The following is a 20,130-nucleotide window of genomic DNA, read 5'->3' as shown; positions in this document are numbered from 1 at the left end:
TAAAAAAAATGCAGCCAAGATCAAAGAACACATGAGAATCACAACGTCTGCAGGTGCTTCAATGATCAAGTATTGCCAGAACAAGGTGCTGCTAAAGGTTGAAAATTTGCTGGCGAGTTACTCGATTCGTCAGGCGCGACGCAACATGGCGGTGGGCACGCGATCCGTTCAAGAGTACGCCCATGAACTGTACGCAGCAGTGTCACGTAAGATGGGAATTGCAGAGCCCAAACCCTTCTATGCTTCCTCTGGTTGGCTGCATAGGTTTAAGAAGAGGAACAAGATCACCAACATCAACATTGGTGGTGAAGAAGCGAGTGCTGACCGTGTGGCGGCTAGAGATTTTCCTACGTTCTTACGTGAGGTTATGGAGGGAGGGCAGTACACCAACGACCAGGTGTTCAACATGGACGAATCCGGTCTATTTTGGAAAAAGCTGCCTACCAAGACCTTCGTTGTCCAGTCTGCCAGCAAGATTCGGGGCCGGAAGTTGCAGAAGGAGCGCATCACCGTCCTCTTTACCACCAATGCCTCCGGTACCTGTGAACTCAAGTTATCGGTGATCCACACAGCCCGCAAGCCGCACGCCTACAAGAACTTGGACATGAGCAAGATTAATGTCCACTGGCTGACCTCACGTAAGGCGTGGATGTTCTCTGCTCTGTCCCTCTCCTGGTTTGACGACTGTTTCGTTCCCGACGTCAAGAAATTCTGCGAGCAACAGAATGTTCCATTCAACATTTTGTTGCTGCTTGACAAAGCACCAGGACACTCGCCACTACTTATAGATCGTCACCCCAACGTAAAAGTGGTCTTCCTTCCTCCCAACACTACGACATTAATCCAGCCCATGGACCAGGAGTTGATATGCAATGTGAAAGCTGCATACTCTGCAAAGAAGTTTAAGCTCCTGAACGACTGTACCAACACCAAGGATGAGTTGCGTAAGCTGGGTGACACCGACAGCGAGAGCAAAAGCAACGAGGACAAGGAACAAGAGGTGGCGACTCAAGAAGTTCTCGTCAAACAGTTTTGGAAAAAAATTTAACGTCAAACAAGCTGTGGACTTCTTGGTGTAGGCATGGGATCAGCTGTCTGTAGCTACGATTCGTCACGCATGGAGGCATGTGTTGCATGGTATCCCAGGTGAGAGGCGGAGTCAACCTGTGACTGGTGAGGTTCAGTCTGTTACAGTGGCATTGGACCTTGCAAGAGAAGCTGCGCACAGGATTACAGCTGAAGGCTTCTCCGAGACCACCAACGAAGACATCCTGGAGGTGATCAGAGATCCTGAAATGACTGCCGACGAGATGTTGGAAGATGATCACGTCAGTGAAGAGGCAGGTGGTGCGTCAATCCCAGAAGAACACAAGTTAACGCATAGTAATGTTTAGGGTGCCATCGAGTGTGCAGAGAAACTGAAGCTCTTCCTTTCCAACGACCCTGACGATGACCGCTATGAAGTCTTCCATACCCGGCTGGTGCAGGCTATGGAGCCGTACATCAAGGTGTATCAAGACAACATCAACACTAGCAGTCAAAAAAGCATTACCGAGGTTTAGTGGTTTTCAGTAGGCTTTAAGTTTTTATCTTAAATAATATCTCAGACTAAAGTTAGGAGAATATAATTTGCATTGCTGGAATCCTTGCATGACAGCGAATAATTTGAATATAAGCGTCATATATTTTGCACAAAAGATAAAATTTTTGCTCTCTGTAATAAAATTCTAAAATTAGATCTAAAATTTGTATGTCTAATGCAAATTATAGCTTGTTTATATTCAAATTAGTCACTATCTTATAAGAATTCCAGCAATGTAAATTATATTCTCTCCGGTCATTTCTATGCAATTTTATGAGCAAAAATCGAAAACTGGACCAAACAACATAAATAAACAAATTAAATACTTCACCAGACCTTCCCACCTAACTGTCAAAGTACACCTCACCTCCCGCTCCCCCCTCTTCCCACGCTCGCTCCCTATCCCAGAAAAGGTTTGGTGGTTTTCAGTAGGCTTTAAGTTTTTATCTTATATAATATCTCAGACTAAGGTTAGGAGAATATATGTGCATTGCTGGAATCCTTGCAAGACAGCGAATAACTTGAATATAAACGTCATATATTTTGCACAAGAGATATGAATTGATCGCCTGTATCACATTACAGTACAGTAGTAATAATGACACAAAGTTTATAAAAACACAGGCTTAAGGTCAGGCTAGGGAAGAAAAGGGTGTTAGGTGAGTGACATTCTGGTAGTGAGAGCAGGTCACAAAGCCACACACAATAAAACAGATGAAGCCTATTGACACACGGGTGACTCACCACAGATAACAAGGGAAGGACACATACCTGGAGCTACAGAGGTGCTGACAAAAATGCTTATGATACAATGGATCACAAAGGTTATGGCAAAACTACTGAGGTTCCGAATGGTGGGTGACATGAGCAGTGACACACCTACCAAGTTCATGACAAAACATGGATAAAACAAAGCCATTAGGTTAGGATTACACATATTCTCCTGAAGGTAGTGAGGGGGTTATGCTGGATCACACAGTTCATGACAAGAGAGCTAATGAGGTTATATAAAGTCTTATGTTCCAAATATTTCAAAATCCTTCCTTAGAACATCAAAGAGAAATGTCTTATAATCTATGAAATGCAAAACTACCATGAAATTTATGTAAAAAAAAAAAAACACGTGGTACCATCTCTTATCTATCAAAGGCTGGTGAAAAGGTCTCCTCTTCTCTCTGCCAGGACCAACTTCCCCTTGTAATGTTATCGTTTTCGTTTATACAAGTAAATTAGTCTCCTATCCTGGCCCACCATCACCCTTCACTACACCACTACCATCACCTTTCACTACACCACTACCATCACCCTTCAATACACCACTACCATCACCTTTCACTACATCACTACCATCACCCTTCACTACACCACTACCATCACCCTTCACTACACCACTACCATCACCCATCACTACCATCACCCTTCACTACACCACTACCATCACCCTTCACTACACCACTACCATCACCCATCACTACCATCACCCTTCACTACACCACTATTTACTTGCCTTTACTGCAAACTTATTTTCACTGTTTTTTTTCAGCATCTTTTGGCGCCTGTTTCTGGTGAGGCAAAGTCTTAGATGCTGCCAGATCACTAATTTGCTGTGCTATGAGCCAACCTGGGTTATTTCTTTCATACAAACATGCAAGAAATTATCCTACAATAACACTTGGGTTTCCATCAAGTCCTTCCATATTCATCAATTTTTTATAACAGGTATGTCTTTGACTTTAACAGTTGGTGATTTCTAGGGATTATGGAAATACTTGTCCTTAGAATATGTTCACTTAAAATCTCATCAGGTGTCCATATGATTTCTGAATTCTCATATCCTAAAGATTGTCTTCAAAGCTCTCTTGATAAAAGGCGACATGAGGAGTTAGCTTATCTACAATGACTCACTACTCCAGGGAGTTCCTTAACCCCCTGCATTCCCCTCATCCCTTGTCTGTGCTCTTCTTCATGTACTGCTCTACCTTTCCCTCCCACAATGCTGGTATACTCCCACTCTACAGTATTTGCTATATTACCCATTTACATACTTTACATCCTCTTTACTATTTTCACCTCCTGCATCCTTCATACTTGTTCACACCTTTTCATCAACACTCCACAATTTATGCCTCCTGTCTACTCTGTCATTCCAAACTCCATATACACTTCACTATTCCAGGAACTCCAGATGCAGCCCTCTGGAAACTCTGGTTGAAATTTTAGGACATTCTCCTCCAGTCTAAGCTTCAATGCCATAGATTACAACTGGAAATTTACCTTATTTCCCTAATGACCATCCACTAGAGGTGGCCATATCATGGGAAGGAGGCTAGTGAACTGTGTAGGATCCCTCCATTGTTCTAGATAATGTTACATTAATGAGTTCTTTCTTTACCTCTAGGTTGACCACACAACTTTATCATTCCTTCCATTACATTTATTCCTCCTGTTCTCACATTCTATTGTTCACCATACGTGTCTCCTCAATTCCTAATTCACCCATCTATGAAATTGTATATACTGTACTGTATTCCCTCCTCTTCATCACTTCAATCATTCCATTTATATTTAATGCATCTATTCTAAAACTAACCTCTCTAAAGGTCTTCTGTGCAATTCTGTTATTTTTTCACCTTATTTTGCATCCACCCATATGGAGCCACTGGTTGGGATACACCAAATGCAGTGATGTACCTGGAGACTGATGGTCATACTTATTTGTCGGCTGACACCAACCCACTCCCCACTCCAGGAGTTAAAAGTGTTATTATTCTAACTTTTAAACTACAGCTCACAGCATTCTCTCTATCTCACAATAAACTTACAATACTAAGAGAAACTCTACTTAAAATTACACTAAAGAGTCATTAAAAAAGCAGTTCTTCTAAATTATATTCTAAAAGTTTTACATTAAAAGTAATACATGTACACAAATATATGCACTTTGTATTTCAAAATCAACAAAACAGTGTGTCCAGGCATAAAGAAGACCATGTGAGCAGAACCTTATGTTAAGTTATAATACCAAAATAGTCAGGCACAGTATTTCATTGTAAATTTCGGAACTTTTACTAATAAGGCCCCAGCAGAGGAGTGCTTTTCACCATTGACTAATATGAAGGAAAAAAAATTCATTTTCAAAATGTTTACGCTGAAAAAGATACATTTTGTAATTGTATGGATACACTCAAACAATTCAGTGTGATAAAAATACATATATATATATATATATACCACACAACTAAGAAAGATCATAAACCAATACATGAACCTTTAGAAATATTTACCGCCATAGCTATGTATAGTTCAGGTTCACATGTATCCAATGCAAAAATATTCTTATGGTACATGTAAAAAAAAAGTGAAAGTTAGTAACAAAATAATTCAAGGAAGATCAAGTAAAGCCCTGAGAGATTGAGAGTTCAAGTGTAATGCATGCAAAGAGACTGAATTAAGCGGTGCTTATTTCACTCATTATGTACGAATGTGAAACTCAAAAGCTTCACAGTAATGAGAAATTTTGACTGAAACCAACAGAGGGATAGTGTACAACATATTACAGGAGTTCAAATAACTGATAAGGTAAAGTGTGAAGATATTGAAAGAACGTCTCAGGGCAAAGCATATCTTAAGAGGAGAACCAAATGGATGAGAGTGCATGTAGGTGGTATGGGCATGTATAGTACTAGTACTGTATGGAACATAACAAGTGAAAGTTTGATGAGCAAGACTTCTAATAGCAAGGATGAAAGTAAAAGAAGAAAAAGAAAGAGATGGATAGGCCATGTAGGTGAATTAGAGAGGTCTAGAGGTGATAGACCAAATGATGTTAGTAGAATGATTGTGGATATTGTCAATGAAGTAATTTCAAATATCTGTACCTGTATGATGGTTAAAACAGGGATGATCCTTGTGACTCCACTTAGCATGCACAATAAATTGAGAGGAAACACTGTAATCAATGTGGAGGTTAAGGATAAATTTTTCCACTTTGAAAGTTGAGGAAGAAGCAAGTATAGTGTTGCTACTTGTTGCTTCAGCCTTTTCTTCTCACTTTCTCCACTTTTCTTGCACTTGTCTCTTTAATAATTTCCTCTCACGTTTGACTTTACTCTTTCCTTGAGCCATCTTAAATAAAAGTAGTTAAATATGAAAAATAAGAGATTGATAGATCAGTAATCAATGTAAATACATCTACAGCAACTGGTCTCATGCACTTACCTAAATATAAAAATAAACAGTATGAGCAGAGAGAAGAAGATAGCGACATTATCCATGGTCCTCAGCATGACAAGAAGTTGGCGGCGGAGTTGGGGCATAAATCGCACCAACTTGAGGATACGAAGAAGACGGAAGGTCCTGAGCACTGACAATCCTGACCCTTGTCCCGCCTGCTGGTCCGTTGGATCTGCTGCATGTGCCGAATAGCTCTCGTACATCTCCACCACACTGTAAGTGGGTAATAACGTTAGGTAAGTGGGATGGAACAATTAGGAGTGTAGGTTACTCAAGGGTACACCACCATGGGATACCTATATCACAGGACTCTGATAGAGGGATGCCTAAACAGTGTGATAGTATGATAAACTGTTTATACATGGACTGTCCTACATAAATTTTAACTTCTGACTCGTATCATAACCAATGACCAGGGAATATTCAGTCCCCGTGAGCACTAGTAACCATATGACACTGTCTATCAGTTACAACTGTTAACTGATGTATGATGAGAGAGGAGCAGAGTTTAAATACTATGAGGGTAATTATATGAAAATTAGAGAAATAAGGCACAAAGACTGGCATAATATACACCAAATTAATCTATAATTACACATCCTGCCTTTAATGTTACAAAGTTGAATCTCAGTAAACTTTAGGCTATTCATAAATGAAAATGCATATGTAGACACAGAGTCTAAGGCTGCAGAAATACAATAGCTATCTCTATATTACACACTGTACTGCACAGTCAGGCTCAAAAAGGGAAGAAATGAAGAGAAAAGTTGGGAAAGCCAGTTGGTGGAGAGCACTTCTGGGAATGAGATTTCTGGGTAACGAGACGACTCTCTCAAAGCCGGATAAAAATCCCTCGTCCCTGGAATTTTCCAGGCAGTGGGAAAATTTTCTCAGAAGTTCCAGAAATTGCACATTGTATCATCACTAGAACCTGGAAAGAAATCCCCCATCCCCGGAATTTTTTCGGGTACCGAAATTTCCTCGGAATTTTCCAGAATGATGCATTACGTACTTCATCTCTCAAAGCCAGAATACATTTTCTCAGAATTTCCAGAAAATGCGCCCGACTTTCATCTTTCAAACCCAGAAAAAAAATTCCTGCATGCTTGGAATTTTCCGAGTATCAGGAAAACTTTCTCGGAATTTTCCAGAAAATGTGCCACTCGGAAAATCGTTCCCAAAGTCAGATTTTTCCAGAAAATTCCAGCTTTGGGAATGATTTTTCAAGAAACTTTCAATTCCAGCAAACGGAGAGTTCCGGTTAAGTGGGATTCCGGCTAACGAAGATATTACTTAATTAACTATTGAGGGTGTCCTTTGATTTACATTGACACAGGCAAAACTAAAGACCATTCAAGATTGTGGTTTCATTATAACATTACAAATGTATTTGTTTTTCATTTAATAATTTAATTCAAATTATTATGTTCTTCTTGTTATTGGTTGTGTTTTAAAAATATGTTCTTGTTCTTATTGATTGTGTTTAAGCTTAACCCTCTCGTGCATGATAATGTGATTTACATCATATTCATGATAAGACCAACTTCATGGTGACGTAAATCAAGTCACCAAACTTCAAAAAATTTGCCAAAAATTAAGATTTCAACAAAATTGCATTAAATTTTGATGCGTCATAGTAGCAAGTAAGTTTTATAAAATAAAATAATTGGCAACTCTCGAAGCCCATAAAAAGGGAAGACCGGAATGATAAATGTGCAGTATTATCTCAGCAGTCAGACCATCAGGGTGAACAATGTCCATTTAAATTTCCACAACTCCGTGCGGGCTGCCTCAACTCCTGGATTACAGTACTTATCCTACTACCTGAAATAATTTATTTTTAATATTAGAGAAGTGAAGAGATGGTTGTATAAAGCAATATTTTTTTCATATTTCCAAAGAAAGTGTCTAAAAAAAAGTCTCTGAAAGAGGATGATTTTTGAGACTTACATGAATTTTATCAGTACCATTCTCTTCATTATAGTATTGGTTACAAGATGCAATATATTTCATATCTATATAAAACATACAGGGAAGGCACAAAAAAAAACAAAAAAAACATTTTTTTTTCTAAAAACCAGTTTTTGTGATTAAGTCCAGAATGCGAGGTCTAACTTTATACCTAGGTATGTAAATGACTAGCATTAAAGCGCCAGGCCAACATACAGGCAATTAAAACATCTAATAATTACTTAAATAAGTAATATTAGGAGGACACGTCGCTCGACATACAGCCCATCATCACTGAGTCTTGTCTCTATTATTCTGATTAATTATCACTGGTTCCGAGGCAGTGGTTCTTCAGTCACGACAATCAGATAATTTTGTTAAAAGAAGCGACTGATCCGCCAAGAAAATGAGTATGTCACCTTCGTATGTGGTACACTTCCCTAATGCTAAGGCCACCCAGAGGGAGATCAGTACTTGGCTTCATGAAACAAAAACAGTGCGACTTGCTGTTGTTGCCGAGGTTTCTGATTGTTCGACGGCGTGTGATAGTGAGTTTTTTTGTATCACACAAAATTGTTTTAAATAAGTTCTGGAATTCTTAAAGTGGCAGGGCTGATGTAAACACTTGTATGGGAACACTTAAGTTAGGTATTCACTCCTTAAATAGTGTTAAGAGTCTGGCTGTCTCCGAGTGTGAGAGCGGGGAGCATCCGTCAAGCGATGTTTGATTAGTCAGCCCAACCTCGCTCGACTCCTGAAATATTACATTCGCCTTAATGAGGAAAGGTGAAATGAAACCAAATGATTATAGCACCCGTGCTGTGGTGCTGATATCTGTGGTGCTGAGTTAATACTGTTCTGTGGAAATTTGAGAATCTTTTTTTGCTACTTTCTCAAAAACTATTGATGATACCAGAAATATGATTACTGCATTGGAAAGCTCATAAAATTCCACTTCTAGCAGTGTATAGTACAATTGGCTCAGACAATTTTGAGCTTGGAGGTAGTGAATGTATTGGTGTATTTTTGCTCAATCCAGAATGCGACGCCTAGTTTATACCTAGGTATGTTAATGCCTAGCAATAACTCGACAGGCCAACATACAGGCAATTAAAGCATAAAAAAATTACTTAATACGTAATGTGACGAAAAAGCCGTTTTTTTCTAAAAAAAAGTTTTTGTGATATAGCTCGAATGCGACATCAGCAACTGCTACCTAGGTATGATATAAATTCCTTGCGGAGGTGAGTATTTCAGCAATTAGAACACAAATTTGCGGAGCTTCCCTTTGTGTGTATTATAGCTGAATCGCCAGGCAAGAGATGAGGTTCGTGATGCGCATAGTTGGGGGTGAACGAAGGGGGTTTGAGAATTGCAATTAAATGCCAGGTAGCGACGTGTCCTCCTAATATTACTTATTAAGTAATTATTAGATGTTTTAATTGCCTGTATGTTGGCCTGGCGAATTGGCTAGGAATTAACATACCTAGGTAGCATTTGCTGACGTCGCATTCAGCTTTTTTTTTTTGGGGGGGGGGCTTGTGTTGCAGATCAATCAGTTATGAAGCCAAAGCTATACTGTATGGTTTATGACATTAAACACAAGTTTGGGGGAAATTGATAAAGCAAAAAAAAATAAACATTCACTGTGCGCTGTCTCACCTACCCTGGGGGCCTCAAGAGATCTGATCATGGAACTGGAAAATTTAAAACTTATCTCGTGCACAAGAGAGTTAAGTACTGGTCCCAGGTAATGTAGCAAAGGTGGAGAAAGATCTAAAAATGTGATGCAGATATGAGGACCATTAGTTATACAACATTGGGATTACCCAGAGTTGTAAAAAGTACCAGACTTTGTTGAGTAAAAGTATTGTTACATTAGGAAAATGTTACTCAAGTAGAAGTAAAAGTATCCAAAGTTCAATGAACTCAAGTAAAAGTAAAAAAGTATCTCATTCGTAAAGTACTCAAATACTGAAAGAGAAGAGTAACAACAAAATTATTGCCATCAAAACTGTTTTATCGGAAATTATCATGTAAATAGATAAGAAATCACCATTGCAATAAACATAATTGCCAACTAAACATAATCCTGACAGCTCTGTCCTCTTGTTCAACCTTAATACTGTACAAGTATAACCCATGTTGTACTGCTCCCCCATTATACTTATGTTTTTCAATTCCACATGGGAAGCGGCGCGGACAAGCTGCGCGCTAGGTCGCTCTTACGTCACCGCTGACGTCAGATGACGTATCGGACTGTGATTGGGCCACGCATCCTTACCAGCCACGCATTCCCTCCGCCGCTAGCTGTGATTGGTCTATTTAACCTTGCTTGCCCAGTCAACAAAACATTACCGAGTTCTTCACCCGCCACCCACCACAGCCAGCCCAAGTCAGTGATAGTTAAGATATGGACTTTGAGGGGTTTGACAAGGAGGCCCTGCTAACCTCTGTGGTGGATAGTGATAAAGGTGATACAAGTGATACAGGTGAGGGCCAATAATCTGCCCTCTGCCTCGGAACCAACCCCCCCATCCCCGTGTGCCCAGCCATCTCTTCTACTAACGTAAGTGTTAAAAAACCTAAAATTATTTATATTTCTCTTAAATATTAATTGTGTGTGCATACCATCATAAAATTAAGATGTTATTTTTACTATAACGTACGTATTGTGTCGGAAAAAGGGTAGTCTGGGGGTCGGCCCAGTCTCTATTTCAATTAATCCCATATGTTCTGTTATTTCGTTTACGCGTTTCTCGTTTTACGCGGACCTCCATGGGTTTAATTGACCGCTTAAACCGAGACTATACTGTATACTTATAATATAAATAACAAAAATAAACTAAAAATAAAAATAATAAATAAATAGAATAAGTAAATATTGAAGTGATAACCGTGGTAACATTATGAGATGTTCTTATTACCACCATGCTATTGTACTATTCCAGATATTACTAAATGTTACATAATACTTCCTTGAGATAAATGTATAGTATATACCAGGTGCCTAAAAGAGAGCTCAGGTTCTCAACTGGCTCAGCCATGTTAATACTATTGTTATTATTATCCACACTGTATCTGTGTTTTTCTGGCTAAATAAATTGTTTCAATTCAATTCAATTCAAATATTAAAATATATCTTGAGGAAATTAAAAAAAAACTATTTGATAAAAATACAATACTGTACACATAGAACTACATACGTTTACAGTATTTACAAATATTTCCATTGAGATTAATCAATAACTGACTCTCGAAATTATTACATTCCAATCAGGATCTTTTATGCCTAAATATAAGCTCAGCATGACCTACTGAAAGATAATACATTCAGGCAATCTTTTCCCTATCCATCCAACACTATGATCACTTTCTTCCTTATCCACACAAGTATCATTGACATGGACTTACAGTCCCCAGACATAATGTTATCTCTGCTCGCATTAGGTGAGGATACAGACCTATATGGCAATTATCTGTGCCGGGGGATGACCCACACTTCTCTTCTTGTAAACTCTGTAACTGTCCCAATGCTAAAGCCCTTCAACACTATTGCCTTGACTGTCCCACCGTCAGGGACCTCCTACCACAGGACGAGTCACTAACCTACTTATTCGTAATAACTTCGATTTAATTCTTGTACTGTACACTACCAATGCTTTGGTGGGTGCTAACTCCCATTGTCCATAAATCATATTAATATTCTCTCCATATCAGAAGTCATAGCATGTCCTGCAAGACACGAGTACCAATGTATTAGTGTGAGACCGCATTGCCTTGTGACTGGGGTGTAATAAATTAATCAAATAATAAATAATAAGCTCAACATGACTAAACAGATGTTTGCAAGTAGCAGATGCAGGTAGTGGGGTGTTAAGCTTCAGAGATAAGTCACATAATGTTGGGAAAGACCTCAGTTGCTCCATTCCATCCCCTGGGCATGCCAAGTAGCTATCAAGCTCCTTCAGTTTGTGGATGTTTGTTACCTCCATAGTGATTGAGTCTGACTAAGACTCACCGTGAACTGTCCCTCTAACTGGAGTGTGACTGTGATGACGTTACTTTTCAATACTAATTGATGAGCGACTGAATTTTTCGCACCACGTAGCATCTGGCGGGTGTTGGGGGGTGGGGGCAGTGGTATTTAAGTTATTTAAGCAGAATTTTAAATATACAGTACTCAGTCTCACACATAATTATAGATACAGGCTTTGTATCTAAGATAAAATTATGTAAAGCATTTTAGAATCACAGCCTCTTTGAAATTCTTTTTAGGTTACAGGTACAGTAGTATATGCAAAGAGCAACTGACGTAAAACGAGAAGATCAAGCCCCTGAAGGAAAAGTGGAAGAGAAGAGAGGGGGAGTCGATGGGTTTGGGAAGGATAAGAGGGTGGTCAAGGTGCTAATGGACATGAAGATCAAAGGGAAAGTCCGCTGTCATGGCCTGACGTCACCTCATGAGACCTCTAGTGTCTCCCCACACCCACACCGTACCCCTCACGGCTCTATCCACACAACTCTTTTCCTATGGTTAATAATTATTTAATTAAAAAAATATATTTTTAGTTTGCATGTAACAAGTACAGTCAACCCTCACTTTACGCGGTTAATTCAACCCACAGGGTACCGCGGAAAGTGAACAACATAACATATGGGATTAATTGAAATAGAGACCGGGCCGACCCCCAAACTCCACTTTTTGACGACACACAACTATGTTGTAGTAAAAATATTATCTTAACTTTATGATGGTATGCACACACAATTAATAATAAAGAGAAATATCAATAATATTAGGTTTTTTAACACTTACATTAGTAGAAAAGATGGCTGGGCACACGGGGATGGGTGGTTGGTTCCGAGGCAGAGGGCAGATTATTGGCCCTCACCTGTATCACTTGTATCAATTATATCACTATCCACCACAGAGGCTTGCAGGGCCTCTTTGTCAAACCCCTCAAAGTCCATATAAGTCCATATCCTCATATCCTGACTTGGGCCGGCTGTGGTGGGTGGCGGGTGAAGAACTCGGTAATGTTTTGATGACTGGGCGACCTTGTGCGCACCATGCTCGCGCCGCTTACACAACATGGCGGATGGCGGGAGAGGGCGGGAGAGATGGCGGGAGGTTTGGATCCAAAAATGGCGAGGCTCGCCAGCCGCTCTCCGCGTAAAGGGGTACACGCACCGCGGAATGTGAGCATTCCTGTTTCGGCAGGGTACCGCGTAAACGTGGAAACGCGGAATGTGGGACCACGTAAAGCGAGGGTTGACTAACAATTTTTGTATTTTCAATTGTAATGGGGTAAAAGTACAGGTTGACAACCCTTTATCCGAAATTCCGAAAACCGAAAAGCTCTGAAAACCGAAAGTTTTTTTTTTTGTGGGTCAATTTTTATTTATTTATTTTTTTAAACAGGGATTAGCCCACCCAGGCATAGATCACTGACCCACATCGGGGCCTTGGGGAGGGGGGCGAAAATGAAATAGTAATAATAATTATAATAAAAATAATTATTCAGAGTAAATATTATTTTTAATAAAAATACACTAAAATAAAATAATAATGATAACAATAATAATAATAAAATATAATAATAAAATTAATAATAATAATAATAATAACAATGTTACTGTAATAATAAAATAATAGTAATAAGAATGATAATAATAAAGAAAATACAGGAATGAAAAAAATATCAAAAGTGAGAAACACGACCTAGACCTATGAATTATTATTATATTATAATTTGTATTATAGTTCCCCCCCCCCAGTCCCCGATGTGGGTCAGTGATCCATGCTCGAGTGGGCTAATACACATTAAAAAAAAAAAAAACCGAACCATTTTGAAAACCGAAAAATTCTGAAATCCGAAATGCCTCTGGCCCCAAGGATTTCGTATAAGGGATTGTCAACCTGTATTAGAAAACCATACTTAAGTAAATGTAAAAGAAAAGCAAATACCCAAAATGTTACTTGAGTACAGTACTCAAACTTATTTAGTAATTTACCAACTCTGGAATTACCTACAGGTGTACAACAAATTTCCTGCATTACCAATCCTACATACACAAATAGTACTCATTACTTTATCATGTTAATTAAGATTCTGCTACTTAAATATAACAAACTCTATTGCTTAAAATAATGTGATATACCCAAATCCTTTTGAAATACAATTTATACATTGTTCAAATAAAATTTCTTAACATACAACTACACCACATATACTGACATCACAATCTATCTTACCTAGTTAAGATATTACCTGAGAATTACAATGACACCATCAAAGACATTGAAACCATTGCTTATATAACCAAATGGCCCCTCAGCAATGACCTTCAGCAACATCTCGATGGCGAACACAGCCGAGAAGATGTAGTTGCTCATCTCTACAATGGTTGTCAGTATATCCGGCTGCAGACATAGAGATGGAAAACAATGAATACTAACAAGAATTTTATGTAAGGCTTCGAGCAGTGTGAGAAATCAATGTAGTACTGTACAAAACAGTGAAACCTCTATTTAGCGGACTACTGTATATGGAGATAAAAATCTGTTATATCGAGAGTCCGGTAAATGTAAAACCTCCATCTAACAAACTATGTAGCAATGAAACTTCATTATATCAAGGGTCTGTTATATGTGAAAGCCCCATCTCATGGATTATATGGCGATGGAAGTCCATTATACATGTATGGAGGTTTCACTGTTGAACACTGCTCCTCACAACCAAAATATTATACTGCTGCTTGGGGCACTGAGTGCAAGATGTGTCCTCTACTGATAACAATGGGTGTTTCTCATACCATCCTCTCTTACAAGACCAAAAAATGAGAACAGAATAAATATACCAAGTTCTGGGATGGTAAGTTGATTGTTTCATTACCAATGTTTCTGTGGTGGAGATGACCTGCCTTTTATTATAAGTCCCTAAAAACTTTCTGTAAGCCATTCAAAAACTAATTTTCTTTGTTGTATAATATAGGACAAGTCAAATAAAACTTAATTATACACGTGACATTGTATAAAGGAAATGGTCTATAGAACTCAAAATTTCCAAAATGTCATATCCAGTAAGAGCTGCTTTGATATTTTTTTTATTTTTTCAATTATTTTTTTTTTGGTACAGTATAGTCCAAATTTTCTGAGTTAATTCTGAAGCAATGGAGTAATGTGACAAATTCACATCACACACTGATCACCTAACATAGAGCAACAGGTTCAGCAGCAAGTCTAGTCTGCATTAATGAATGTCCTATGGCTATTACCAAAAACAAAAAGAAGACCAGTTATTAATTTCTTGACATACACAAAGCAAAATAAGTTACTTCACCTTATACATCCTTAATAATTCTATGCATTGGCAACTTCTTCTACAAAACTGATTTCCGGAAGATTAAGATCTTAGATGGACAGTAACTTCTCTCAGGGGAACTTAAAGAAAATGATACATGACAATAAACACAAGCTTCACTGGACAAACTCAGTCTAATATCAAAGACTGACTGGTACTTTAGGGTGTTCCCTACAATAATGTACTGTGTTTGGTATATTCTCTGTCTGTTTATTCTTTACAAACACAGTATGGTACCACCATATTGCATCATTGACAATATTCAATATAGGGTTTGTCAGGATAACAATTTTACATGAAATCTAAGTTTGATACACACTGTTTTACTAATTTTTCTGTGAAACTTAAGATATGAAGTAAAATTTCTTTTGCCTTCCTGGTTGCACCAAAATACTGTGCTTAAAAGTACTTATGAGAATTATCAAATCACAGAACAGGATGATTTCTAATTAATGCATTGAATACCATTACAGACTCACCTGGTTATGGTACTCAATTCCCATGCTAAGAGTGTTGATAAGGATGGCAATAAGAATACCACGTTGAAAGTACCGATGTTCCACCAGTTTCTTGATGTAGACTCGTATCTGTGAGCAGAATCTTTGGGCCAAGCCAGGTGGACGCTTTTCCTCTTCCCTCCACTCTTCATCGCTCCAATCAGAGTCTGAGTCACATGAGTCAGAGCCTGAATAGTAACTGGTTAAACCTGCTGGTGACTGATCAGGTGAGAAGAATAAAGTTGGTGCAGAAAAGTGTTTGACCCCTTTGGCCAGTGAGGAATAGAGGGTGTGGACGGAGCGGGAGTCAATGCCCAAGTGTGTGGGCAGTGCGGCAGACAGAGCACCGCTCAGTGCCAGCAGTTCCCCGCAGGTGAGAGAACCCTTCCCCCCCGAACCATTATATGATGGTGTCCGTGAGACAGACCGCAAGGAAGACTTCGTCTTGTTAGGGGGTAGAAGGGCTGGAGGCAACAGTGCTGGGGGCATAAGAGATGGGGGTCCTGGAGAATGAGGTGAAGGAGGTAGTGGTTCACGAAAATATGCTGGATCTATTGGTTCATCATCAGTCTGTGTAGTCTTCTCACTATGACAGACATTTTTTGTAGCAGTTTCTCCAGCATGGCCATGGAGAAGCACCACATCACTAAACATGACAGAGCTGCGTCGACGTTGTCTTGGTGTACAAATGCCCTGTCCCCCTGGTGAAGGTGGCAGCAGCTCATTGATGCCATCACCACTTGCACCACTTGGGATCTTAAGGAGAACAGGGCGATGTGGGGAAGTCTGGGGGTCTACATCTGATAATTCTGGACTGGCACGAGGAGCATTGTTGTTTCGTGGATCATCGAGAATTTCATGCATCTCTGGAGGTGATAGAAGCTGAGGACTTGTTGAACTAATATTATTCATCACAGTGAAGGCACCACCAGGGCCAACACCACCTGAAGCAGGTGGCACAGCCACTATGGTGCTTAATGCCCCAGAGGTTCCACCCTCACGGTTGATAAGGGCACTCTGTGCTGCCTCATACTGACGACGGCGGCGCTGTTTCTTGAGGCTCAACTGTCGTGGGTGTTCAGATCGATTTTTCCGGCGGAACTGCCGGTACCGGATATATAGCTTTCGTCTTCCTCGCCGCCACAAGTGAGCAATATATTTTATGATCTCACCATAACAAGAATTAGGATCTGAAGTAGAGCCCGATGCTAGTGTGCTGGTTGATTGGAATCTGGCCCGCTCCATCTTCATCCGCTCCATTTCACGTTTCTTAGTCTCAGAAAACTGGGTAGCAATAACAACCAGGCACAAGTTGATCATGAAGAATGACCCAATCTGTAAAAAAATAAAAAATGACTTATGAAACCATTCATCACCATTATAACAGCCATGAACTATACAGGTACATATATGTTTAAACTGTCCTTCTTATGTCTAGACCATTACAAAGGTATGTGTCTTAAGGATATAAGACAGATGTAGCTGTAAAGACTTTGGCTCTACAGTACACATGTATCGTACAGTCTCGTTCAAGATTCTTCAAACACTGCTGGCAACTCAAGGCCGTTTGTTTACTATAGTACGTAATAAAAAATATGAATGAATGTAAAAGTGATCGGTGATTGGTTACTTAGTTCCCTGTTGCCTAATTAATGGTTGGACTTCGTTGTTTCATATTATATTATACTTTGTACTATAGTAAACAAACGGCCTCAAGTTGCCAGCTGTCTCCAGCAGTGTTCGAAGAATCTTGAACGAGACTGTACTTTCAATAGCTGACAAACATGTGGCTGCAATAGTGTCATATGACAACAGCAAACAAACTGTTAACGATTACCACTGAATTAGGAAATGTACAATTCTAAAAATTATTATAGCTGCAGAAAACATGCTAAATACAGAAACTGTAAATTATTACAACAATAAAGATAAAAAAGGGATAGAGTCAATGGGCCATATTCAAGATCGTTTAGCTTGAGATCTCCTTATGGGGATTGGCCACATTTTGCATTCAAGAAGCATGGGGAATCCTCAAGGTGTGAGCAATGCTCACGGATATTACTGGATTTTTTGTGAGAAGGGGATGGGCTCCCTAAGAAAGCCCTAAGGATAAATCAATGTTGACTATAAATATAATTGCAATTACAAATATGTTGCAATGCTTCTAGTATAATTGAAAAAAATAATCATCATACATATATGATGAATTTCACTGATGGACAAGGACGGACATGGCGTTTAGACAATGACACTCTACCCCCCAAAATGTGATATTTCATGTTTGTTTACCAAAAATCAGACTGCTAAATTTGAAACCCATCTGCAGACAACACCACAGTAAATTTCATTCAAGCCTCAAGGTATGTTTATCTCAGTTGTATTTCCTATAGATAAACGAGTATTTGATGAGGTTAGTTCAAACAAAAATAGAACAGCAAATCACTTGCTATTAGAATATTTTGTATATTCATGAATATAGTGTCAATAACCCCCAACATCCCCCACCCCGCCTCTATTACAAAAAACCCGTCCAAAACCCAGCAAAATGATACAAAAGTGACAAAGTTGCCAACTGAATACATACAAAATGAGTGAAGGTTCTTTTCAAAATACAACTGATACATACTAGAAATAGATCCATTATGGCAAAATGCTAACACATAAGTGAAATATGGGGCAGTCCTCGTCTAAGAGACATAATCCTGAAGGTTCCTGGGAGCACGCATTGTCCGCACGTGCCTCTCGGTAGGTGGCGTGGGTGCTGTTGTGATGTCGGGGGTGGCTTCGGGCGCGGCGGTGGGTGTGTCGGCGATTCTTGATCATTGTTCGTCCGCTGCCGTCCAGGCGGATAAGGTACTGTCTGGGGGCCGGTGACTCCACCACCACCCCCAATTGGTCCCACTGCCCCGACTCCTGGTTCTGGGCTCGTACCCGCTGACCCGATACAAGTGGCGGGAGGTTGTGGGCGGTCAGGTTGAACCTGCGCGACAGGTTCTCACTGGTGCGTCCCATCGCACGTTCCCTGTTCCTCAGCGACCCCCTCCAGTGCCTACTGACGTTATAGTGCTGCCTGGCGGCGGACACCGACTCCCTCAGCTGTCGCTCCGTCAAGAGCCGCCAGGGATGTGAAGTATCCCATTAAGACAACCATTGTCTTCTGTCCTGGATGTTGATATGTGGGATGTCCAGGGGCCTTAAGGGAGGTTGCATGATGCTCATCAAGTTGGTCCCTCCGTCACACAACAGAACCTCAGGGATACCAGACTGTTGTGGGGCCATAGGGTACAGCAGACCGGCTCCAACACCGTGTGAACTGCCATTGTTCTGTGGCGATGGTACTGGGCCAGCGTCGACGACCATGTGTGAACTGCGTTCCTAGCGGCACTCCCGGCCTGGGAACACCACTGTGGACGTTGGCAACATTCCCTCCGGGCCACCTGTAGAAGTACACTGCGCCATGTTAGGATGCCAATCCGGGGGGTGATTAAAGGCCGCGTCCATAGTCCATTTATTGGCGAAGGAGACAAGGGGGTACAGACATGACAACACAGCTTGGCGTCAGAGCCGCAACTGTCTAACCCCCGCCGTCAGTGGACCCATGTGCTGTTGCCAAACCGACACATACCCTAACATTATGGTGATATATTAATCAGGTAGTGTATCCGAAATTAATGAAATATTTCAATACTTTTAGTATATTAGCCCAGGTGTACAAGATTGGTAAATTTTTACAAGTTGCCCATAATGTCCCACAATATTTTTGGGTCCAGTTCTAGATATATCTCCTCATTCTGAATACCTTTCATTCTATACATTTTTGTCGCAAATGAATAATAGTGAACGTAATAGAACCTGACCTAACCAACCAAAGAAACCTACCTAACACTTGCCTAACTCCCTAGCCAGGTGGCGACCCCCGCCATATTAAACAGAAAGTACTTATTTTGTTATCTGGTACCAATGAAAGCAGCTTTATTGAAACGTCATGGCATAATTTTAAATTTTATATGGACATGAGAGTACGCTGGGACCGAGCAGGTCAGTTATAAACAGACGACACGCGGTTGCGACTCAGCAGATTATGGGCAACTCGTAGAAAAATACCACACTACTGTATTTGTTCTCTGTACAATACAGTATAAACGATATTTCTATTGATTCAGTTTATCTTTATATGATTTTTATTGCCCACAACTAACAATAATTATGATCAGCTGTTTGTGTACGGCATACCAACATTCCCTTTTTTCCTATGCTGGCAGACCTGGAGCAAGTCCCACGCAAACCCCACGATTTGTACCACCTAGAATACGACCAATGCCCATGGCTTGGGCAAACCTCACTGTGAGGATTCCTCATGAAAAAAGCCCACATAAAACGATCTTGAATGCAGCCGAATGTCTCATGTCCAAAATCATAAATGAGAACTTACCAATGCTGACAGTCAACATTTTATGTTCATCAGTACTTAAAGGTATCCATTTAAACACTTCATGAGAGG

At 39.9% G+C, this 20,130-nt stretch overlaps 1 protein-coding gene across 6 annotated transcripts in view; it reads right to left on the bottom strand.

The window, feature by feature from the left end:
• LOC121878323 (voltage-dependent T-type calcium channel subunit alpha-1G-like) overlaps positions 1-20,130 on the bottom strand; it is a 170,252-nt gene that overhangs the window by 112,716 nt on the left and 37,406 nt on the right. For all 6 annotated transcript variants that reach the window (XM_042384452.1, XM_042384448.1, XM_042384447.1 and 3 more), the window contains 3 exons: positions 15,612-16,964; positions 14,041-14,192; positions 5,801-6,028 (listed from right to left, as the gene is read on the bottom strand). In XM_042384452.1, coding sequence (XP_042240386.1) covers positions 5,801-6,028; positions 14,041-14,192; positions 15,612-16,964 — 1,733 coding nt within the window. The remainder of the gene's footprint in view (positions 1-5,800; positions 6,029-14,040; positions 14,193-15,611; positions 16,965-20,130) is intronic.

Source organism: Homarus americanus, unplaced genomic scaffold (genome assembly GCF_018991925.1).
Source record: "Homarus americanus isolate GMGI-L3 unplaced genomic scaffold, GMGI_Hamer_2.0 scaffold41027, whole genome shotgun sequence".
Taxonomy (NCBI): domain Eukaryota; kingdom Metazoa; phylum Arthropoda; class Malacostraca; order Decapoda; family Nephropidae; genus Homarus; species Homarus americanus.
The sequence above is the reverse complement of the archived record's forward strand: the minus strand, read 5'-3'. Positions and strand labels throughout refer to the sequence as shown.